General features: G+C 45.3%; 3 protein-coding genes across 3 annotated transcripts in view; 2 read left to right on the top strand and 1 right to left on the bottom strand.

Annotated features, from left to right (window-relative positions):
• LOC125302784 (integrin alpha-11-like) overlaps window positions 1–6,171 on the top strand; it is a 62,874-nt gene extending 56,703 nt beyond the window's left edge. The window contains exons 22-29 of the mRNA XM_048256104.1: window positions 1,946–2,022; window positions 2,262–2,345; window positions 2,454–2,544; window positions 3,123–3,236; window positions 3,544–3,627; window positions 5,267–5,377; window positions 5,547–5,642; window positions 5,974–6,171. Coding sequence (XP_048112061.1) covers window positions 1,946–2,022; window positions 2,262–2,345; window positions 2,454–2,544; window positions 3,123–3,236; window positions 3,544–3,627; window positions 5,267–5,377; window positions 5,547–5,642; window positions 5,974–6,171 — 855 coding nt within the window. The remainder of the gene's footprint in view (window positions 1–1,945; window positions 2,023–2,261; window positions 2,346–2,453; window positions 2,545–3,122; window positions 3,237–3,543; window positions 3,628–5,266; window positions 5,378–5,546; window positions 5,643–5,973) is intronic.
• A 4,189-nt stretch (window positions 6,172–10,360) lies between these two features.
• On the bottom strand, window positions 10,361–13,942 carry fem1b (fem-1 homolog b). Its single transcript, XM_048257922.1, is given in 3 exon segments — window positions 10,361–12,312; window positions 12,314–12,803; window positions 12,938–13,942. Coding segments are annotated over 3 exon segments (1,884 nt in total). The 5' UTR covers window positions 13,186–13,942; the 3' UTR covers window positions 10,361–11,166.
• A 5,292-nt stretch (window positions 13,943–19,234) lies between these two features.
• LOC125303653 (ceroid-lipofuscinosis neuronal protein 6-like) lies at window positions 19,235–24,751 on the top strand. Its single transcript, XM_048257511.1, has 7 exons — window positions 19,235–19,597; window positions 20,875–20,983; window positions 21,105–21,203; window positions 22,252–22,440; window positions 22,563–22,618; window positions 22,713–22,835; window positions 23,790–24,751. The coding sequence occupies exons 1-7, from the start codon at window positions 19,485–19,487 to the stop codon at window positions 24,088–24,090; spliced, it is 990 nt and encodes a 329-aa protein (XP_048113468.1). The 5' UTR covers window positions 19,235–19,484; the 3' UTR covers window positions 24,091–24,751.
• Window positions 24,752–25,314: the final 563 nt, after the last annotated feature.

Genomic DNA, 25,314 nt, shown 5'->3' with positions numbered 1-25,314 from the left:
AGATCTCAATCCCTGATCCCACTCCAGAACAAAGACAGACCTGTTTTCACCTATTACAAGTGTAACCTAGCAGCCTTGTTGAACCCCTGTCAGCTGGGGTTCAATTCTGGGACCTGCCGTTGCGAGTTTGTGTCACTTTAGATAAAAGCGTTTGCTAAATACACGTCAACTTTAACTTTATATTGTAGTATGTTGTTAGCATACTATAAAAGATCAGACCAGTTAGGTGGGGAAAATATCTCATTTTCTTTCCCCTGCAGCCTAGCTGGTTTGCATTGTGATCTTGATACAGAAACAGGAGCTGAGCCCTTCCCCAGGAGCCTGTCAGCATTTGCATTGCTCACTTTATCACACCCAGATTTCTACTCCCCAGTCCGAGTTGGCCAGTTGGCTGGTGTCCAGATCACTCTATCGACGTCTGTTCTCCCTTCCTCGTCTGAGCCTCTGGACATCACAGCTGAGTAAAGTGCTCAGATATGTGTAGTGATTTAGATATATGACAGCACAAAAATGTGTGTGTGGGTGGTCTAAAGAGCTAGCTAATGCTAGTCCATGCTGCTGTCATAAACTTCTCCTGTCAGGATCTACAAGCTCTGGGTATTGTGCTGCCAAGCTCCTGCCAAATCTTTCATCTCTGAAGTTGCTGGCTGAGAGGACTTCATGTGAAGGCTTCTGATATCTGTTTTAGTCTGCATTCATTCCTGGGTGCACCTTACCAGCAATGAAATGTACTTGAAGACATTAGGGTTAGGGCTAGGCTTACAGACATTAGGGTTAGGTTTACAGACATTAGGGTTAGGACTAGGCTTACAGACATTAGGGTTAGGCTTGAAGACATTAGGATTAGGACTAGCCTTGAAGACATTAGGATTAGGACTAGGTTTACAGACATTAGGATTAGGATTAGGACTAGGTTTACAGCCATTAGGGTTAGGACTAGGCTTACAGACATTAGGGTTAGGCTTACAGACATTAGGTTTTGGGACTAGGCTTACAGACATTAGGGTTAGGCTTGAAAGACATTGGTTGGGACTGGGTTTGCAGACGTGGATTAGGATTAGGACTGGAGTTTAGGGGTTTAGGACACTTACAGACATTAGGGTTAGGCTTACAGACATTAGGGTTAGAACTAGGCTTACTGACTCCCTTCCCCGTCTGAGCCTCTGGACATCACAGCTGAGTAAAGTGCTCAGATATGTGTAGTGATTTAGATATATGACAGCACAAAAATGTGTGTGTGGGTGGTCTAAAGAGCTAGCTAATGCTAGTCCATGGTGCTGTCATAAACTTCTCCTGTCAGGGATCTACAAGCTCTGGGTAGGCCAAATCTTTCATCTCTGAAGTTGCCGGCTGAGAGAGGACTTCATGTGAAGGCTTCTGATATCTGTTTTAGTCTGCATTCATTCCTGGGTGCACCTTACCAGCAGTGAAATGTACTTGAAGACATTAGGGTTAGGGCTAGGCTTACAGACATTAGGGTTAGGGTTAGGCTTGAAGACATTAGAGGTAGGACTAGGTTTACAGACATTAGGGTTAGGATTAGTCTTGAAGACATTAGGATTAGGACTAGGTTTACAGACATTAGGGTTAGGTTTACAGACATTAGGGTTAGGACTAGGCTTACAGACATTAGGGTTAGGACTAGGCTTACAGACATTAGGGTTAGGTTTACAGACATTAGGGTTAGGGTTAGGTTTACAGACATTAGGGTTAGGACTAGGCTTACAGACATTAGGGTTAGGACTAGGCTTACAGACATTAGGGTTAGGACTAGGCTTACAGACATTAGGGTTAGGACTAGGCTTACAGACATTAGGATTAGGACTAGTCTTATCGACATTAGGGTTAGGATTAGGCTTGCAGGCATTAGGGTTAGAGATAAAAACATGAGAAGGTTTGTGTGAGGAAGGCAACCTGAGCAAAGGCTTCTGTTTGTCTGGCACAGGTGTCTTTCCGTGTGGAGTTTGAGCTGAGCAGGTCGGTCTTCCTGGATTACGTGCAGGTGACTCTGGAAGCCAGCAGGTGAGACTCGGAAGCAAACATGATACACTCCCCTGACCAATCAGCACACACAATACACTCCCCTGACCAATAAGCACACACAATACACTCCCCTGACACACACCAATCAGCTATATGACTCTTTCGACCTGAAGAGCTTCCAGCATACATGATGCCCATAAATTTACATAACAGGCAGATGTGTAATATGTAAAGAGACTAAATAAATCCACTGAGATCCACTGTCTGTCCATCTGCAGTGAGGGAGAGGAGAGGAGTCTGCAGGACAACCTGAACAACCTCTACTATCCCATCAAATACGAGGGAGACCTCCTCTTCACCAGGTAGCTGCCTGCCCAGGGGCACGTTCACCAGTGCACTGCTCAACACTCAACCTGGTACTGTGTCCACATACTGTGTGAGTCTCTGACGTGGATATGTTTCCTTCATAGAGACTCAAACCCAACGCGCTTTGAAATTAAACCTGAACCTTCTGAAACCAGTCCTGGTGCCATCGGACCGACCTTTAACCTTTCATACCAGGTGGGAAATCTCTGGTTTGGTTGAATTATCCACTTGCACTGTAGTTTTAGTCACACCTGGCATGCACTAAAAAAATATTTATAAACATTAACAATTAATGGTTTCCCGCTGTGTGTGTAAGCCTGTGAGATACTTTGTGTCAGTGGTTCTCAACCTCAACAAGATCATTATATTTTTCTGGGGGTCGCCAGGTTGCGTAATTTTCTTTATAAAAATATAAAATAAACCACCACTTTTCATCCGTTTTGTTTCATTTTCATTACCATTTCTAACACATGCAAACAAACAGCGGTAGTGTTCACACAAGACAGACCATCCATGGCAGTCTGGCCTTAAGCATCAGTAAAATTGGCTATAGTAATATTGCATTGAGTTCAGGAGTCACTGTTATGAACAAAAATAAATGCAGGTGGCTGGTGGGGTGGGGGTCTCAAACACCAACCTGATTATTTTGGGGGTCGTGACTCAATAAAAGGTTGAGAACCACTGCTCTATGTGACCCTGTAGTATGAGTTCTTATCTCATGTGTATAAGTGCACTGTGTGACCCAGATTTCCAATCCACTGCCCACCACACAGATCCAGAATTTGGGGCTGTTCCCGGTGGAGGAGCTGCAGATTACTGTGGAGATGTCGGCTGTCACCAGTGGCGGCAATCAGCTCCTGCATATCAGCCATTTCCACATAGACCAGGCAGGACACCCTGCAGAACGCATCAGCCATTTCCACATAGACCAGACAGGACACCCACTGCAGAACGCATCAGCCATTTCCACATAGACCAGACAGGACACACTGCAGAACGCATCAGTCATTTCCACATAGACCAGACAGGACACACTGCACTCTACTTAAGACACAGCCACAGAGATCAAGCAGGATCAGATTTGTCCTTATTTGTTTGCAATGCATGAGGTGGCAGTATGCCGTGTTTATGTATGATTGTGTTTATGTGTGTGCTCATGATTGTGCTTATGCGTCCATAACTGTTTCTTATCAGATGGCAGGCTCACACTGCAACCCCTCCCGCTCCATCCCTCCGACACGAGCTTTACCTGAAGACCTGTCTCTCACTCCACAGCTGGTGAGGACCTCTCTCTCTCCCTTTTTCTCTCTCACTCCACAGCTGGTGAGGACCTCTCTCCCTCTCTTTCTCTCTCTCTCTCTCTCTCATGCAACAGCTGGTGAGGACCTCTCTCCCTCTCTTTCTCTCTCACTCTCTCTCATGCCACAGCTGGTAAGGACCTCTCTCTCTCTCTTTCTCTCTCTCTCTCTCTCATGCTACAGCTGGTAAGGACCTCTCTCTCTCTCTTTCTCTCTCTCACTCTCTCTCATGCTACAGCTGGTAAGGACCTCTCAAATTATTGGCATGACAAATTTGACAGTTGAAATTTGACATTTGTATCGCCAAAGCAATTGTTACATAAATATATCAGGACATAAGCAATTCCACAGGTATATACAAGGGGTACATAGACAAAGTGAATTGTAAACAGAAATGTGTACATACAGAAATCACTCAGTGTCTCTCAGCTGGTGACCGGCAAGGACATATTGGGCAGCAGTAATACAGCTGTCTGTGTCCTCTCCCAACAGGTACTGTATAGTAGTTTGTTCGGTTTGGTAGGTCATACAAATCAGGGATTTTGTCTTAATTTTGGAAAGTAGTTATTACGAATTTATTGGAATTTTGGCCATTCTGTTAAAGTGTAATTCAGTTTCAACAACATCATCTCTGCACTGCTGGATGCCGGATCTTTTTGTTTCATCCTTTCGTTAGGGTCAAATAGCACTGAATGTGTTTTTGATTGCCAATATTCGTCATAAATGGCTTTTATGACGAATATGGTTCTCTCCCTCTCATGCCACAGCTCAAGTCTTTGAACAAGTTGCAAATGCTTTGGTACATCCATGCAAATGGATATTTACAATTCTCTGCTGTTTCCTACATTATCAATTGTTCTAGGGATAGTTTGGTGATTTACCTAATCTTCGTTCTAGCGGTGATTTTCAAAAAGTGTTTAAAGACTCATCTGTAGTATCTACAGTAACTAATAGTATCTAACTAATTAGTTCTCGAGTCACAGTTTGTATGTGGTTATTGTTAAATGTATGTGGCCTGTTGCTAATATTAGTAGGTAGGCCATATGACTATGTTGTTTAACTGTTAATTATTTTATGATGTTTCTTGTTATTGTTGTATATCACTTTGGACAAACGTGTTTGCCAAAGAACCATAACCATGTAGTCAAAGTCAAAGTATCTTTAATTTGTTTTGGACGCTGAGAGAAATTGCTGCAAGAGTTACAACAGAGACACAAAACAAGCACAGGGTTTAAACAATTACAAGACAATGTACAGTAAAACATCCTGTTGTGTGTGCATATGATTCCCTCATGCCCATCACTCCAACTTCCCTGTTGTTGTTCCTCCTTCAGAAGCGCTCCAACAGTGTTCTAGTTAGAGCAGAACTCATACCTCTCTTCTTCCCCTCACTCCCTCCCTTACTACACAGCTGGCTGGTTAGGACAAGTGCCTTCCTCTCCCTCCCTGCCTTGAGTTCACCTGGTTTAGTTATATTTCTCTTTCAGCTCTTGTTTTCTAGCCCTTTGTGGGAGCTCTGTGAAGACCCATGACCTGTGTGTTGTCCGTCCTGTTGTGTGTGTGTATATGTTTCCCTCATGCCCATCACTCAAACTGCCTTGTTGTTGTTCCTCCTTCAGAACCGCTCCAACAGTGTGGCCCTGTCTGTGCAGTGCAGTGTGACCTTACCTGCCCAGGCCCAAGTCGGCGTGTCCATCGGAGGATGGCTTCACCTCCACGCCTTACTGGCTGTGAGTCCCCCTCCCCCAACTCACTCTTTCTCAGGGTCACAATCAGGGTCGGGGTGAGGGTGGTGATTTGGGGCTGCTGTCTCTGGAGAAATAGTGAACCTGTGCTATTTCATGTTGGCCTCAGATGTCTCAGTAGAAGTGATCCTGTGCTGTTGGTGCTCTTGTTCAGGTGCAGTTCAGGAAGCTGGAGCTGGTTACGACTGCTTCAGTGGAACTCAACCCGGCCAGCCCAACTTTCCTGCATGAAGCTCGGCCAACACGGCATGTATGTGTGACCCATGGGGAGGGGGGGGCGCATGCCAATTTTTTTCTGTTTGATAACACTTAAAAGCAGGTGGCTTATCGGCTTTATGGATGGAGACCTCAGTGGTCCAAGGTGAGCAAGAGAGTGGAGCTGCTCCGATGTTCCTGCTTACATTGCCTCCTGCTGTTTAAAAATCGCCACTGCATCAAGATCATCTGTAACAGCCTTTCCACAACAGGAGCACAATAACCAATAACAATAATCTCCTGGGGCGATGAAGCTTTGCTCTGGCAACTCAGACTACAATGTGATCTGATCTGTTGGAGTTTCTCATTTGTGTTGATTTCCCCAGATAATCCTAGAGATTAGAAAAGAGGAAGATTACAGAATTCCCATCTGGATTATAATCGGGAGCTCGCTGGGAGGCCTGCTGCTTTTAGCTCTGCTTGTCCTGGCGTTATGGAAGGTGAGTCGTTTCATCAGGTGTTATCACTCGTACAGTCAAGTAATGCTACTGGACGTGCTCAAGGAAGCTACAGGACCTGTTTGAGGAAGTTACAGGACCTGCTTGAAGCTAAAGGACTTTTTTTATGATACAGTCTGCTTGAGGAAGCTAAAGCAGTGTTTGTGATACAGTCTGCCTAAATTCAGGTGTGGGCCAGGGCGTTTGAGATTTGAAAATAGGTAATTATATATCAGTTCTTTGAAAGTTACTGATGACTTCAGGCAGACAATTTCCTTGCTTTAAGTCCCGTGTCCAGAGGCCACTGCACCTTATTCCAGTTTGGGAAGCCCTGTTCTCACTCTTGAGTTAGTGAAGTTATGTGTTCTGTTCTCACATTCTAACTTTGTTTCTCCAGCTTGGCCTTTGTTTCTCCAGCTTGGCAAAAGGCAAAATAAAGAAAGAGGGATGAAAACCAGCTGACCAATGAGAAGACACCAGAACAGTGATAACCCCGGTGACTACACACCAGCTGACCAATGAGAAACACCAGAACAGTGATAACCCCGGTGACTACACACCAGCTGACCAATGAGAAGACACTAAAACAGTGATAACCCTGGTGACTACACACCAGCTGACCAATGAGAAGACACCAGAACAACGGTAACCCTGGCTACCACATGGGTTTTCTTTGGCTCAGGTATACAGATGGGAGACAGTGGACATGGGTGTGACCTCTGCCTACCACACAGCCAATTAGCACTTGTTGAACCCTGTTTATCCAACCACTCAGGCTCCTTACCATCTTGGCCTCAACCTAGGACACCTTCAAGAGATGCAGAAGGTCCCGCTATCCTCAGCTTGTAGCACCTGCCTTAAAGGAGACCCACTCACTTGCAGAACATTCAAATTGAGGAGCCTTCGCATCACAGCCTGCCTCTGGCAGCAGAGCTGTGGGTTGGCCAGTCTTCAAAATATATTTGCCAATGGTTTGAAATCACTGCAGAGAACTTGCCATGTCAGATGAATGCCGTTGACAAAGCAGTGTCAAAAGAGTAATATGGCAAATTGCACTTTTAGGTTATTTAGGTTATGTGTGGTGAGGAAAACTGTTGGACGATGGGTGTAGTAGAGTGGACAAAAGGCTCTGTATGTTTCTGTGTGAGAGGTCATCTTTTGGCTTCATAATAGCATAACCACCCCACCCCCACTGCACCCAATGCTCAGACACCACCAGACTACCCATGATGCTTCTGCCAGGCCACATGCACACTCCAGCACTTCACAACCTGATATAAAACATGGGTTTGAATGGAATTATAATGTATTGTTAGTTAGTTGTATACTTTAATATAAGCCATGTTCGAAGTAAGCTGCCATACCAGACATTCAAATACAAGGCTGAGTCACACAAGGCTCAGACTTCTTCCATCGGCCTGAAGGATCAAGAACTATGAGGGCTGTAATGTAACTTGCTTTTAAAAACACTTTGCTGACCTAGCTAAAGTTAACGCACAGTAGCACAGTCCTCGGCTTGGAATCTGCTATCTTCTTTGGTTGACTTCATGTGTAGTGAGTGAGGGGTCACATAACTGATTATTTGTGGATGAATTATCTTTTCAGAAATGTATGTTATATTGATGCACTTTTCAATGTATATTAAGACAAACTTGAAGAATGTAAATAACTTATAGTGTTACCCACTAACACAAAAAGGGAAGCACAGTTCACAATGAGAGGCATTATTATTAAACTGTAAAAACAATTTTGCAAAACTATTATTACCTTGTGCTTTTAGTAGACAATATGATAGTGTGTGCCACACAGCCACATTGCAGTACCCTACATTGTGCATGCCCTATGTACACAAAAGTGTGTGTGTTCATTATGCGTCTCTAAACGTCCCACAAAGGTCCTGTGTATGGGCGATGGCAGACATCTCACAGGCTAGTTTAAGAGGGCTAAGCCTCTCCATTTGATGGAAGATGTGCAATGAAGCATCTTAGGTAAGACCCTTACAGCTGGCATGGCTGGTGTGAAACCCATAGAGCTGGCATGCAGACATTTCTGTTTGCCCCCAACATTGTCTTCAAGGCAGCGCTGCCTGGAAGGCGCTATGGTAATCCATGGGTTAAGGTTGGGGTTAGGTTTAGGATAAGGTGCCTTTAAGTCGACGGTGGCAGTGTTGCCTGGAAGACGACGTTGGGGGCATAAAACACCATCGAGCCATGCAGACTGAACGCTTGTGGCCAAGCACCATCTAAACAAAGGGCTAGTTCTACTGTTGCTCATCTGTCAGGGTTTTTATGTTGGAAAATGCACAAATGTGCCTCTTTAACAGTGGTCATGCTGTGTTCAACTACAAACAACACGGAATTCAAATCCAAGCCCTTCTGCAACTGAATGTTATTTAAAACTAGAAAATGTAATTTCGAGGAAATTACCAGTGCATGAAAATATAAACATACTGTATATTAACATAAAATGCCAAACAAACTTTTATTTGGAAACAGTTGGCAGGAGTCATAGTTGATAACAACTGACAGTTGAAATGGCTGAACAGTTAAATAGTTGAGTAGTTTAAATAGTTAAATTATTTAATAGTGAATTATTGTAGTGAGGACATTTATTTTGAAACAGTTGTGGGCAGAGGAAATAGTAGTCTTAAGAGAGCCAGATTGTATGCTTAAAAGCCTGAGACAGAGTATATAGTTCAAAAGTTGAATGTAGATAGTGTAATGGGTGTTGATAGACAGAAAGTTGAATGGATGTTGACAGGCAGATTGTTTAATGGATGTTGATGGATAGTTTAATAGGTGGATGAGTGAATGGTTTGAAGAGGATGAATGGATAGAAAGTTGGATGGAATGTGCCTTATATTCTTGTAGAATGGAGACACAGAGTTGGCCTAGTTAAGCAGAAAGCAGTTGATACAGGTGCAATCAGTTTAACTGGCCCTTTGATGGGTCCTAGTTGAGCAGCTGGAGGTTGATACAGGTGCAAATCAAGTTAATTAGTCCATTGTGATGTCATAGTGCTAATGTAAAGTCTATGGGGAAAAATAAGCTTGTTTTTTGTTAATATCTCAGAAAGTATAAAGTTAACAAAAGTGAAAAATACATTCCTCAAGTGTCCTTTTCAAGACCTACGTTACAAAGTTTGAACAAAGTTTCTACGTTAAACGGTTGAAGCTGAATTACACGCAGAAATTTGGTGGGAAGAATAATAATAAGAAGAATACTTCGGATAACAGAACAGTGCATTTTCATGCACTGTAACTAGTCGTAAGGTAAGCCCAGTCTTAAAGGTCTGTTTGATTCCTCCCTTTCAAACTCAGCCGAGGACCCAAAAGTGCAGACAGCAGTCTTTGTGTAGCCTTAGAGACAAATCTCAGTGAGCCTTATGATGCATTCACATATAATTTCCATTTCTGTCTGTAGTACAGAGACCTGGTAGCAAAACAGCAGTGTGCTGTTATACAGTATAAGTCCACACTAATTTCTCACACACACAAACAAACAAACACACACACAGGCGTCAGGAGTTGTGCTATAAACGGAGAAAGGAGCCAATGATGAGGTCTCATTTATTAAGAAAACAAACAGCTGTAGTGTGACAATCCATCTCTGCTGGAGCACAGACAAGGACCATGTCCTCCCACCCTGAGAGCACAGACACTGACCATGTCGTCCAACACTGAGCACAGACACAAATCAACATGACAATCTCTCCATGACAATCTGAACACTGGTGGGAGTTTGGCGATGTAAGGATAATATATATAAAGAAAGTCAGTCCTTTGGTTGTCAAACCTTTAAATTAAAATCTCTCATTCATAGCATCTTAGATGTAATTGTTAATTACAAGGTCTCCAAAATAAAAAAAAAGGAATAAAGACCAGGCAAACCAACCCAAAAAGTTAGCAATAAATAGAACACATTATTGTTCCGCCTGGAGTTGTCTCCCATGTGTGTGGGGAAGCAGACCTCTCCTCCACCTCAGCGCGACACATTCAGGCGGTACAATCTCAAGCAATAGGGACACCATGGCTGGTGAAAAGAGGGGGGGGGAGCTTCTACATTCAAAGCAATGCTCAGCACATACACATACACTTTTTCTGTCTTCCTGATCCTTCACAATGACATGGACACATTCGAATCTGTTCTCACTCTTGACAGCTTGAAGGATGCTGTCTCTCTGAGGTGGCTGTCTCAGTCTCTCTCTCTCTCTCTGACACACGCACACATGCTTGCGCGCGCCCTCTCTCTCGCTCGCTTGCTCACACACACACACACACACACAAGCCTGATCACCAAAGAGAGGAGAGGAGTGCTTAGAGGGGAGGGGAGGGGAGGGGAGGGGAGGAGAGGACCTTTTGCACCTCTGCATTCAACACACAGACGAAGCAAGCACTCCATGGCAACTCAAGTTGGATTTCTTTTGTCCAATAGTTGATTTTCTGATATAATTTAATAAACATTTTTTTAAAACAAAATATTCCAAAGTATGTATTTCAAATATACCAAAGGATAATCATAAAACCAGTTGTTAAAAGCTAAGAGCAGCCCGAGTAGGCTGATGGTGCAGTGGAGGTCTCTCCTGCTGCGGCCATCTAGAGGTCAGCCCTCACAGGGGTCAGACAGCGCTGGTGGGGACATGACCTGGCAGGTCACACCTTTCATACACACACCTGTTAAAGGACACACCAGTAACCCGGGATGAAGTGTGCAAATGGCTTCCAGACAGAACACATTCACCTGGGTGGGAACGAATAGCGAGCTGCCACTACAGACATTTCACCCGGCACAGGCCCTCTCTCTCTCTCACACACACACACACACACACACACACACAGACACAGGAGAATGCACCTGGCACAGTCCTCACACACACAGACCCACCTGGCTCAGTCCTTTAAAACAAGCAGTCCTTCACACATGAGCCAGGTGTGTGCATTTTAGACATATGGCAAAAAGAACCAGAAAACAGCATCTTCAGCACCACTGGATTTAGTAGAGCATGGGCTCATATAAAACAAAAGTCAGCTGTGTGGCAGAGGAACTCTAGGCCAACGCGCTCTCGTATAAAAGAGTCACCGTTTCAGTGGAACTCCACAAACTCCTCGAGCGTGCGTGGGATCTGGTTGCGGTAGGTGATGTGGTGCTGCCTCACGGCTCGAGCGGCCAGGCACTTCAGGCTCATCTTCATCTGCGTCTTGAGCAGGATCTCGGAGACGCCGGTGGTGCTCTTGTCCAGCGGCGTCTTCTTCTGCTTGTTGGTCATGTCCGTGTGGGCGCCGGACTCCACCAGGCTGATGATGATGGCGTGCAGCGTCAGGAAGTCGCTAATTGGCCGGTTGTACTGCACGATGATGTGCAGAGGGCTGTTGCCCTCGTTGTCCACGGCGTTCACCTGGGCTCCGCAGTCGAGCAGCAGCTTGGTGACCTGTGCGTTGGGGAAGCTGCACACGTCGTTGGTGTGGAAGTCGTCGACGGGCGTGCTGGAGCTGATGGCCAGGTGCAGCAGCGAGGAGCCCTCTCGCGAGCGCGGGTCCAACTGCAGCAGCTGGTAGACATGCTTGTTGATGCAGGCGCGCTGGGCCGCGCTGCACTGCGTGTGCGTGGAGATGCAGAGCAGGTAGAGGAAGGTGAAGATGTTGGACTCCAGGTTGTCGGTGGCGGCGGGCAGCTCGGGCTCCGGTGTGCTCTCCATGCGGGCCATGCTCCGCTGGATCTCCAGCACGCTGCAGCTCAGCACCTGCTCCACGTCGGCCGGCTGCACCGTCTCCTTCAGGTGCACCATCTGGGAGAACACCTGGGCAAAACGCAGCAGGTCCTTGTGCGTGTTGCGGTTGCTTCTCTGGCGCAGGTGCAGCGCGTGGAGCCACAGCTTGATGCAGCGGTCAAACTCCATGTTGTCTGCGTAGACGGCGCCGCGGTAGATGATCGGGTGCGACACGTCGATGTTCTCAGAGCCCAGGATGCGCTCGCGCACCTTCAGGCCCTCCATGTGCAGCGCGTCGTGGTCCAGCCGGATGGCTTCCAGCTCAGTCAGGCTTTGGCACTCGCTACGGCCGCCGTAGGCCGGCACGGGGGGCAGCTGGGACTTGACGACGGGGTGCTCGTGGTCGCGCATGCGCTCCAGCATGGCCAGGTACAGGTAGTGGTAGGTCTTGAGGATGTCGTAGTACTCGCGATCGTTGGCAAAGGAGGCACCGAGCAGCTCGAGCGCCTCGATGCGGCTCTCCAGCGTCGCAGTCCGTATGCTGCAGCAGCAGCTCCACCACGTCCGCCTTGCAGCTCTCTGCCGCCACCTTCAGTGGTGTCATGCCGTGGCCATTCAGCACCATGGAGGCATGTCGCTGCACCAGTGCCTTCACGATGTCCAGGTGGCCGGCCTCGGCAGCGAAGTGCAGGGCGGTGGCGCCACAGTGGGCCTTGGCATTGGGATTGGCTCCCCGCTCCAGCAGGAAGTCCACCACGTCCGAGTGGCCCTTGTAGGCGGCGATCATCAGGCAGGTATTGTCGTACTTATTAGCAATGCTAATGTCCGCCAGGTGCTCAACCAAGTAGCGTACAATGTCGAGGCGTCCATCGAAGCAGGCGGCTCGCAGCGGGGTGGAGTTGGTGACGGTGGTGTGGTTGACATTGGCACTGTGGGACACCAGGAGCTGAACCACCTCAAAGTGACCCGCCCCTGCAGCGCACCACAGGGCCGTGGCTCCATCAATCACGTATCTGACAAACATACAGACACACATCAATCAGCCTGCCGCCAAAAACACCGACCAGGAAAACCTCGTAGTGTTTTACTCATGACAGGATACTGGAGGTCACAAAAGTCATAGAAATAAAAGACAACAAATACTAACCCATCAAATCTTACAGTGCCCGTCTGTTCCGTGTCCACTCTGTAGTGATCCAGAAGAAACCGCACAACTTTTTCATGACCGTTGCGAGCAGCTATAATGAGCGGGGTAGACCGCTGGCCGGCGAGATGAGTTACATAGTTGAGTAAGTATCGCGTTTCGGTCTCTGAGTGGTTCAGCAGCAGTGCGGCTAATGTCAAGACTCTGCCCTCGCTAGCCGCTTTGTAAACATACCCGGCCAGCGACTCCATTCAGGACAGTGGCACTTCCTTCGTCTCCACAAGTATCGCCCACGGGTTGCACCGATAAGCAGCTCGCCTCCCATTAAAATGTACAATCAAGATCAATAACGCAAGTGAAAGTCACTGGTCCACCGATTTTCTGTTGAGGCGAAGTAACATCTTTGCAGGTTAAAAGTCGCTCGACCAAGCTTAGCTTCTATGTTAATCAGTAAACATCAGCTAGCTGCTAGTTCAAGTTAGCCTGTCCTGTCGTTTGGCTGGATAGCCAACAGGAAACGGTGCTGGTATGATAGCTTACTTTGAAAGTGTCTCGTTATCGTTGGAACGGTTTACGTTAAACGAAAAACCGCACAAATTTAATGAATCTTGCAAGAGTTCACTTGCCTCATCCACTCGAGTTGTTAGCTTGACAACTTGTATGGTTTGCTTTAAACAAGCATCTAGCGAAGCGAAGCGTCTGGAGCTAGCAAGCTACCAGCTACGAAATATTAGCTTAGTAACTATCACCACGACCGAATCCTAATGTTAGCCTGTGAAGTAGTTCTAGCTGCTACTGTCTTTGCTGTCAAACCTTTCGTTTAACGACTCTGCGTAATTCACTTGGACTACATATATTATACTATGGTAACGTGTTCGATAACTGCAGGTAGATAGCTAGCCAGTAACTAGCTTCTGACTTGAGATTAAAACACTTCCAGCTACCTTTAACCTTTGCCACCTTTGGTGAAGCTGGTGAAAATCACGCACAAGAAACCCCGGAAGTGTACGTCTCGTTTTCCGATTCTCCGACGATACATTTTCGCCTACCTATCTTTCCTATTCATCCCTGTCAGTGCCCAATCTATTGAACTCACATTAAAATAATGTGTTAGTTAAGCACTGTAAACACTCTCAGGTATACTTACCAAAACAAATAAGTCTGTGTGTTTTTTTAGAAGCTTTTGGTTGTGCCACCTGGTATTTTTTGGGTGGTGAAATTGCAAATAGGCCTACACTCTAAAAATGTATTAACCCCCTGTAGGCTAAATGTTGCACAGCCATTAAGACTTTAACAGTCTTCCAACTTCAAAAAAATACATTCTGTCCATTTTTAAAGATTATTTTGAAAACACAAATTTAAAAGCCTTATTTGTCAATACTCCTCTACGTCCAAGCTGGGTTTTGTTGCACACTGCACAAATGCCCAACTGAAAAATCTGTGTATTGGCTGACCAAAATAAAAACAATTCTTGATTTTGTTTGGGTGGGCAAGACACAATGCTTAGCCCACCCTGGCCCCTGCCAAGAGCCGGCCCTGAAACTGTCAGCTTTTTCCATGTTAGGTAGGGCCTAGGTACAGTATGTCACTCACACTAAAGGTTATCTAGGCCTATAGGTTAGAGCTATTCACAGTTATCTGTGATTTGTTAATGGCAGTGAAGATGAGCAAGCATGTACCTCTGGATTGCTTAGGAACTTTTCCTAAAATTCACCATTTTCAATAGGATTTTCCATAAAGGACCGAGGCCAGGGGTTTTCAAATTGGGTGAATATAAGCCTCCCTACATACAGTGCCCTCCAGAATGAATGGCACCCCTGGTGAAGTTGGTATAAAAACAGGTATATAAAAAAATAAAAGGTTGCACTTTTCATCATTGTTTTCATTGTGAGATTGAGATAAATCACCAAAAAAATGTATTATACCTTTTTGCAGAGCATCATCAGCCCCGGTCCACGAAAATACAAACTTTAAATAATCATGGTCATACTTCCTACATTTTTGTTTGGCCCAGTCTTCTCTCTTACCATAGATATATGTACTGTAGTCACTAAAAAGCGATACATCTTTTAAACCCACAAAGAAAACACTCACAATAACACGCAGCAGTACAGCACAGTACAGATGAGAGCCGTTGTGCTGCACCTCCCTGAGGCTCTTTGGCACCCCCTAGGGGAGGCATGTCTCACCATTTGAAAACTGCTGGCCTAAGCCTATATGGCAGTGTGTCATTGACTACAAAGTTTCAGATTAAATGGATGTTCAGAATATTATGAGACATGTTGGTGTATTATCATGTTTAGAGCCTAAAATGTGTTGCTATTAGGCTAACATACAATTAATTATGAAAAACAAATAGCCTACAATATGCTTAGTGGTGGCCATCAGTGATAACAAATAGTCTATGCTTAGTGGTGGCCACCAACTGATCATGGAAAACAAATAGTCTATAACCAAATAGTCTATGCTTAGTGGTGGCCACCAACTGATCATGGAAAACAAATAGTCTATGCTTAGTGGTGGCCACCAGTGATAACAAATAGTCTATGCTTAGTGGTGGCCACCAACTGATCATGGAAAACAAATAGTCTATGCTTAGTGGTGGCCACCAGTGATAACAAATAGTCTATGCTTAGTGGTCACCAGTGATAACAAATACAGTAGTCTATGCTTAGTGGCCACCAGTGATGTGTGGGCTGTCCAACCTGGGTCAACCCACTTATTGCATTTCATCACACCTTTCCGCTGGCAATTCTCTAGCAATTTTCTTGTGCCATAGGCTACTACACATGCTCCACCATTCCGCATGCTCCACCATAGTCTTCTTCTCATTTCTCGTATTTGTTCATTCTCTCTTCCTTCCTTATTTCCTAGCCCCTCCTCCAAATCAATCATGTGAAAGAAACGAGGAAGCAATGCAGTACAGATGGAAGGACAGACAGATATGAGACATAAGATATTCTGCTCACTGACACATCACTTTTAAGAGAGGTCAGTTACTGATGATGCGGCAGCTTCACCACCTTGTCATAATAGTGTACGGAATTAGGGAATAAGATTAATCATCAAAACATTATTGCGTATAATCAGAGCTTGGTTGAAACAATAAATGGAATTTGTATGCTGAACCGACCCAAAAACAGCATATTAAAAAGTTTAAATTATTTCAAACCAAATGGAGGCGACTTTATTTTTAAATCTGTGGAAATCGCAGAGAATATTGATCTACAAAAGCCTAAAAACATCCTGTGAACACATAGAATGATTTGGTATTGATACTGTGAATGAGTTCATCTTTGGCTGTTCTCAGGACGAGTGATTGTTATTTAAACACAATCCATTGGCAAAACAAGCATCAACTTTTTGATAAAGTTGTCATTGTAGTTGATGATGAGTCAAGCATATTATTGCGCATTCTGACTGAAAATGCTTCCATGTAAGATGCACCTCTGCTTCCTCATGTATCTGTTCTCTCTCCTTTCTCTTCTCTCCTGGTAGCAGTTAGACAGATGAGACATCCTCGATGACGTCAAGCTTTTCAAGGGCACAAGGAGGAGGAAAGACCAAGGAGAGAGGAAGCAAATAAGGTCATGAGATGGCTGGTGCACACATAAGACTTACAGGGGAAGCATTAGGCTGGTGCACACATAAGACTTACAGGGGAAGCATTAGGCTGGTGCACGCATAGGCCTTACAGGGGAAGTATTAGGCTGGTGCACACATTGGACTTACAGGGGAAGCATTAAGGGGGCTTCACATTGTACACGTGCAAGCGGCAGCGCTGCGCTATGAAACCCATTATTGTCAATGGCTTGCGTGTGCAAGAACTGGTCTGCCACTGCAGCATTTTGCCCCTTAGCCGCTCTTGCGCGTGCCGCGGTCAAAGTTGAACCATGTCGAACTTTGACCACGGCATGCTGTAAATCATAGGTCTTTTGCACTGAACCCAGCGGCCACCACAACAAAAATCTTTGGGACATTATCTCAACCAAATGCAACCTAGCGGTCAGCGCAGCGCATGCCGCATATAATGTGAAGCCCCTTTTAGGCTGGAGATACACACATAGGACTTACAGGGGAAGCATTAGGCTGGTGCACACCTTGAACTTACATGGGAAGTATTGGTCTCACATTGGACTTTCCTGTTTCCGTGGTGCTAAGCAGACGAGAGCTAGACTCCTCCTAGACGGGATACCAGTCCATTGCAGGTATCCCCCATCAAAAGCTGGTACCCATTTTACAGCTGGACGGACTGAGACAATGCAGATGACGTGCCTTGTCCAAGGGCACGACATGCAACATCAAGTCATCATCTGGGACCCGAACTAGGCTGGTGCACGCATTATACTTACAGGGGAAGTATTAGGCTGGTGCACGCATTACACTTACAGGGGAAGTATTAGGCTGGTGCACACATTGAACTTACAGGGTGACTGAGGACACGTTTTGGCACAACTGAAGCACTCATCTTCAGGTGTTTATTGACAGCAAACAGGAAATGGATATACAAACTTCTAGACAATAACGGAAGTTCGTCACTACGCTAGTGCATGGTGAATTCATGGCACCTGGGAATGACAAAGACGGCCCCCGTGATTACTTTGTTTTTCCCACAGCGAGTGTTCATGTGCTTTTCCGTTGGAATGTGTGACAATCATGGATGCCACAACAAAGGTTTAAACATACGCTCACTAATCCTAAATAAACAACTGTATTTGCTTAAAATATAGTGTAAGACGCTTGTGAAAGAAAGATATGCAGCTTTCAGGTGACAAAAACGGCAAATTCCCAAGTTCACATTAAAACTGTTGGACATGAAAGGCCACATGGACTACAAATGAACTACAACATGACGACAAAAGTGATGACAAGCCCCTAACTGGCCAACTCTGTTAGCAAAATCTAGCCCCAGTTTCCGACCTCTGACCAAGGGGGACGAGAAGAATCAAAGGCTGGATGACTAACTCCATAGAAGTCCATTCATTCTAGGATTTTTGAAATACCATAACTTCATATAACATATATCCTGTGCATATTGTAAATCCACATAAACACTACAAAGGAAAAACAGACTCCACTACCTCATCCGACCCCGTCTTGTTCAGTTGGAGGGAAGCTCACAATCTCTCTTTTCGCCGTAGGGGAGATAACCGTATTGTTTGGATAAGAAGCTCAGTCCACCTTACTGTCTATGGCGGTAACTCATAAGCAAAACCTAGCATATGCCAATGTTAAGGTAAAGCCAAAGATCATTTTACTAGCTCGGGGTAAAATTACACAGAGGCAACCTAATAATAATAAAAAAAACTTATTTTTTTAAAAAGCGGCACTAATCATTACAGGGTTTTCGGCCGGATTGACCGTGGATGGAAAAGTGGAAAAAAGATTAGCTTCAAGGCTATAACTTTTTGTTTTGTTGACTGTTTTTGAAGATGGTCATGTATGGTAGCTTCAACATTAACACGCTTGGTGAGGATGATATTAATAGCCTAATAATACATAAATAAATGTTTAACTTTGATGACTTTGCAGGGAAGTGTGTGAAGAATTTCTGTGTATCTATCATATGAGTTACAAGATTCCTGTTCGATGGCTATACCGCGAAGTTAAGTGTGAGTCTCGCCCAGTACTGGGGGACCAACTGAAAAATCGTTCTATTTGACTCAATGCCCTCCCATTGAAAGGAATCCCATTTCTTTTACTGTCTATGCCTCTGACTCACACATGGCGTTTGATCGTTTTCACTGGATGTCCCATGAATAGGACAGAGCCTATTAGGCTGGTGATACACACATAGGACTTACAGGGGAAGTATTAGCCTGGTGGTATACATAGACCGTTTCTCAATGTCCTTCAAGGAATCCTTCAATTGCTTTTTCAAGGATGTCATCGAATCTTGTTGAAGCACTGCTCCAATGTCAAGCATCCATCAAATTCTACTAAGGACAAAGTCCTTCATTTCACAGAACTTTCAAGGATGCCTATGTATCCTCAGTGGGCTTGGAACATATTGGCACATTTATGGAGGATTTCAAAAGTGTACTTAACAAGTTCAGTTCACTATGTATTTAAATGTAAAAATAGTTTGTTTCATTTTAAATGAATGAGTGCACACATAGGACTTAAAGGGGAAGTCTGTATTTGAATATTATTAATTATAGTTTGAGCTTTATTTGTCTGGTTACTATATTATTATTATTATTTTTAGCTTTTGAAAATGGGCGGGTGGCTCCATGGAGGATTACAGCTTAACGTTTATCCTCAGTGTACAGCACTTCCCCTCTTCTGTCCCTCGGATGATGCGTTAACAGGGAGAACATGCAAATGGTGCTTATGGAATTTACAGCAATTCAAAAACAACCTGCAACTGCTGGAGTGGAAACAAAAACTACAGATATTGGATGTCATTTCAATTCAGCGTGTGGTGGGATACGCATCCATTTCTGATTTTGAGAACAGGAAAAGAGAGAGAACTGCTCCTGTTATCCTTTATGAAGTAATTTTTCATCAGCAAAATTCTCAATCACCGCTTGGTTGAATAGGATCCGGGATGCAAATCAACACAAACCGGTCTGAAAAGGTACTCTTAAAGGATGTCTTCACGGCACATGGCAAAGGATGCTATGGTACAATACGGAAACGACCCAACTCTGTACCATATAGGTTTGAATTTCTTTACTTCTTTATTACTTTTACATTGAACCTTTACATTTTCTGTCTATATATTTCCTTTTATCTAGTTTATGGAAATGCAGCCTGAATGAAAAGATAAGGGAATGGTCCAGTGGGTTAAAACTATCAAAGGATTTATTTTGGATAAATGTATTTGCTTAGTGCAATACGTATAGCCCAGACAGGAAGAGACCAGATGTGTTGAGAGGCTTGTTGTGAGGAGGGAAGATGAATACTCTGTTTTGCAAGTTATTCTATTCCGAGTGGGCAGGCTAGTCGCTGTTTGCTCACACCCTGCCCACACTAACCTTTCCTCCTTGTAGCAGGAGACTTGTTTGGTGAGGATTTAACAGAAACAGATCGGAGGGGATTATAGTTTGTTTTTGCACTGCAGGGGTTGAAAAAGCTCAGCATTCAAACATTGCAAAGGGATTAGCAGGCAATTCAGCAGCCACCCCAAAACTTGAAATCTTGTCCTCTCAGTGAATAACAAGTCACTCTTGTGACGCAGCATGGTCAGACCAAATTTCCCTCACAGGATCAAAAGAGTATACTTATACTTAGAGCAAGCGTTGCATATGGGTACAGTGTTTCAGTACCATACATGCAGATACACACGTACATAACATCACTACAGAAAAAAATCACAAAACTTAACACACACAGACACACATGGGATGGTGCTGATAGATGACCAAAGCAGTTGTGAGCGAATGGGGCTTTAACGCTGCAGATGAGGGCTTAGAGCTGCAGATGAGGGTTTAAAGGGGAGGTGACCGGGTGTCCCGACCTCCACCTCACGCCAGCCCTGACCCCTTGCCACGGCTGGGCCCGTGCTTCCACCTGCTGTTGGAAAGATGTACTGCGGTCTAGAGGCTCAGAGCTACTCTCTTGAGCACTGCACTGCACTGCCGTATCAGATGCTCTGAGCTTTTCCTTACATGCACAGAGCTGGCCACAGTTTTGCAGGTCCAATACAACCATTTCTTGGTTTTGTTTCAAATTGTTGTACCTCTGGTTTTGGAATTCAAGTTGTGTTGATTTTATTTTTTGCTTGCTATTTCATGTGATGGCTAACTCTGATTGATATAAGATTTGTATTTGAAAGTGTTGATGTGGTAGGTATCATAACATTTTGCAAGATGTAACCTAAATGTAGAGGCTCATTTGTTGATATCAAGGAGGAGAAGGAACCTCCCAGATTATGTTCATACTGGCCTTTCCCAAGCTCCATGGCTCACTGTTCTGTATAATGTCGGATGTGGCAGACTCGGCCTCCCAGACGTCTCCTTGAGGAATCCGCCCTTCCACTTAAACCTCTGGTTGTACTTCACCATGCAGAACTGGCTGCTTTACTGTGGAAGGGCAATTGTCATAGTGAGTACTCCCTCTTATTAATGTTAGATTTGGTTTACTTATTTGTCTTGCACTACGTGACACTGCGTGCCGTCACACCTGTACTACATGTCCAACGCTAAGTGATTGTTTATTTGGTCAGATTATGTGTCCAGTGGAGTGGTGTCCTCCGAACAGGCCCAGTCCTGCAGACTACATCCACCTGGCCTCCAACCTCCTCACTGCTCTGCTGCTACTAAAGGTACTGACCTTAGCAGGGTGTACCGGTATGTGTGCAAAAGGAACATTATCTGTGCTCTCACACCCATACAGCTACAGTACCCTTCCCATCTGCCCTCACACCGCACACACCTCTATGGAGCCCTCAGTGCCTGAATTTCCTATGTGACTGACTGCTATTTCTTGTGTGACTGAGAGCTGTTTGCTGCATAGGTTTCCTGTGAGCCTGCGGAGTTTCCTGTGTGACTGACTGTTGGGTTTCCTGTGTGACTGACAGCTGTTTCCTGTGTGAGTGACTGCTGAGTTTCCTGTATGTGACTGACTGCTGAGTTTCCTGTATGTGACTATTGGGTTTCCTGTGTGACTGACTGTTGGGTTTCCTGTGTGACTGACTGTTGGGTTTCCTGTGTGACTGACTGTTGGAGTTTCCTGTGTGACTGACTGTTGGGTTTCCTGTGTGACTGACTGTTGGGTTTCCTGTGTGACTGACTGTTGGGTTTCCTGTGTGACTGACTGTTGGGTTTCCTGTGTGACTGACTGTTGGGTTTCCTGTGTGACTGACTGTTGGGTTTCCTGTGTGACTGACTGTTGGGTTTCCTGTGTGACTGACTGTTGGGTTTCCTGTGTGACTGACTGTTGGGTTTCCTGTGTGACTGACTGTTGGGTTTCCTGTGTGACTGACTGTTGGGTTTCCTGTGTGACTGACTGTTGGGTTTCCTGTGTGACTGACTGTTGGGTTTCCTGTGTGACTGACTGTTGGGTTTCCTGTGTGACTGACTGTCTGCGGAGTTTCCTGTGTGACTGACTGTTGGGTTTCCTGTGTGACTGACAGCTGTTTCCTGTGTGAGTGACTGCTGAGTTTCCTGTATGTGACTAAGTTTCCTGCAGTGACATATGTTATCATATGACATATGATGACATATGATTGACGTGCAAATGAGCGATAGAAAACTTATTAGCGCAAATTAAGACTGACTGACTGACTGACTGCTGTTTCCTGTGTGAATGCAGAGTTTCCTGTGAGAGTGACTGCTGTTTCCTGTGTGACGGACTGCTGTTTCCTTTTTAAGATCACCCAGCGGAGCCCCAAGATGCTGCCCCACTCTGCCATGCAACTGAGCATCATCATCTTTGCCATGGGAACCAGCATGCACCTGGTGGGTGACTCTATCACCCAGCGCCTCATCCTCAGTGGGTACCAGCCACACCTGCCCTTGCGGGAGAACCCTATCATCCAGAACGTCACGCCCAAAACACTGGTACCATAGAACCCTGTCCCTGTCATCATGCCCCGAACACTCGTACCATAGAACCAAGCCTACCCCCAGTCCTCTGCCCTGGACTGGACTAAAGTGACCTGGAAATGTTCTGTTTGTTTCAGATTTACTCTTTTGAACTTGTGTCTTACTATGACGAGGGCCTTGGTCATGTCATGTGGTACGTGATACCCAAGGTTTTGCAGTGCATACTTTGTGATTTGTTTAGAATCCAAACTTTCTCTGTTTCAGTAACCGCTCTTACTCTTCTTCAGGGGAGTCCCCTTCCTCCTCATCCTCTTCCTGTACTTCACCGGCTGCTTCACACACAGCGAGGAGGAGAGAAGCATGCCGTACTCAGCCTGGCTACTTCTTGGGCCTAGTGCTCTCTTTTACTGGTCAGTCCATTTGCAGTAGTTTGAACTGCAGAATAGCATCATCCATTATATTTAAGAGCCATCCAGAGACAGGATATGTTAATCCAGAAACATTTGTTTAAATAAATCTAGATACAGTATATTAGATGCTTAAGAGTAGTGGCTACGCTACTATGTGTTATGGGAAACTGTGTTTATGTAACAAATTAGGTGGTTCTGCAGCATGTAATTGTAATTACTGTAACAGTAAATTGGAAAATTACACAAAATGGGAGTTTTGCCCCCTGGGTACAAGCCTACATTTTCCCAGACTCACAAGTCTTTCAGTGGATTTGAATCTTGTAAAATGAACTTCTTTTCCAGACTTGCACAGTGGTAGTTTGTGGTAGGAACATTCAGATGTTCTCTGTCCAAAATCCACATCTTGATGTTATAGCTAATATCCTAATATATTTTAATCCTAATAATCTCCTAGGTATAACCTAACCCGCCTGGCAGAGGTTTCCACAGGGATTTTTGTACTTTCTTATGCTGAAACCTGCTGCTAGATTACACATATGTGTGCGGAAGGGTGTGTGTTGTCTGGGAGGGATAGGAGGGTGTCAGTAAATCATTGTCTGTATCTCTTAATACGTGTGCTGTATATGAGGTGGGTGAGTGTGTGTGAGAAAGAGAAAAGAGAGAGTGAAATATAGGTAGGGGATGGGGGTGTTTGTTTGTTACATATTTTATTAATTATTTCTTCTTTTTAAAAGCACTGATCAGGAGTGGCACCTTGAATTTCATTGTTAATACACTGTATTTTTTGCAATGACAAATAAAGCTAGGAGAAGCCCACCCCTAAATTCTGAGCATTTCAGTGAACAATTCTATGTAAAGAATTTTGTTTTCATTACTGGCCTGCTGTCCGAGCTGTCCACATGTCAGGCAGGGGGCTTGAGAATAACACTCAGGCTTTTCTCTTCCTGTTCCCAGGTGCGTGATAACCGAGGGGCAGATCTTTATTCTCTTCACCTTCACTCTGTTCGCCATGGCGGCCATGGTGGTGCAGCAGAGACACAGAGGCTTCGGCCTCAACAGCAACGGGCTCTTCCTGCTCTCCAGCTTCTCCGTGGCCATGGCTCTGGTGGTGCTGTGGGTGGCCTTCCTCTGGCATGACCCTGTCCTGCGCAAGAGGTACCCTGGGGTCATGTACGTGCCCAGGCCACGGGCCTTCTACACTCTCCACATCCTAAAGACACACCAGCCTCACGGGTACCCCAGCTCTCAGGGCTGATGCTGCGCATCCTCCCCCCTTCCCCAGTTACCCCAGGGCACCCGAGAGGTCCACACCCGTGCCCCATTTACCCCAGGGGCCTCAGAGAAAGTGACTGGTGGAGGGCAGGCTGTCAGGAGCCTCTGCAGTCTTCATGACCACAGTACATGCCCACAATGGCCCATAATGACCCAAAGCCCATAATGACAGGGCAGCTCCTCCCCTGAAAGGTTTTAATACTGAACATTCCTCAGACTGAGAGACAGCAATGCCCAACAGATCTGCTGAAGATGAGTGAATCTGAGCAAAAAAGAAAGAGCATCTGTGTGTGTGTGTACGTGTGTCTGTGTGTGTGTATGAATGTGTGTCTGTGCCCTTTGAATGGTTTCAGCACCCTTGTACCCTCTGCATACTTCTGCTGCATCATGGACCTGCATTGCTGATCCTTGTGTGATCCTGAGCTCTTCCATGCTGTTCCTGTGTCCAGAGTATTGTTGATACTTGCCGTGCTGTAGAGGTTTGCACTCCCGCGGTAGACCCGCAGGTCCTGACTCAAATGAGTGCGGCGCGGGACAACTTTTGAAATCTCTTTGCGGGAGCGGGTGGGATGAGAGAGGTGCGTTCGCAGGTGCGTGACAAACCGATGATTCACTGCACTCCCGCAAATTAAATATGTGCGTAAAATTAAATAGGGAAATGATTAAAGTAGTGTTCATAACTATAGTTCAGCTGGATGTTCTGTTAGGCAGCATTAAAAAACGGGGTTTAAGCATAACTGACGGATAGCAGGCCTATAGCCTATATTGTCGTTTATGTGGGTTCAATTTGTTCCTGCTGCTCATTGTCAAAATTCGAAATCGAAAGCATGACAGAGGAAAAAGGCACCAGACTAGGCCTACTTCAGTTGTTAGCCTACATTCAGAACCAAGAAACTGAAATCTGGAGCAGGCGGGAGCGGGACATCATGTTACAGATGACACATTAATGCAGGGGCGAACAGAATATTGCAGGAGCGGACGGGCGCGGGACCGAAAAATCAGTCCCACGCAGACCTCTACCGTGCTGCAGTAAAGCACTGTCCTTTTAGATTTAAGAAGCATAAAAAGCGTATTGGCAGCAGGTGGCCTATTCTAACACACGCCCAGAGTGAGTGTGTCTGAGTTAGTGTTAATTTCGTCTGACGAGACGAGAGGAAATATGTTCGTTTCATGACTAAGACGAGACGATGACGAGACGCCATTAATG

Source organism: Alosa alosa, chromosome 11 (assembly GCF_017589495.1).
Source record: "Alosa alosa isolate M-15738 ecotype Scorff River chromosome 11, AALO_Geno_1.1, whole genome shotgun sequence".
Classification (NCBI taxonomy): Eukaryota; Metazoa; Chordata; class Actinopteri; order Clupeiformes; family Clupeidae; genus Alosa; species Alosa alosa.
The sequence above is the reverse complement of the archived record's forward strand: the minus strand, read 5'-3'. Positions and strand labels throughout refer to the sequence as shown.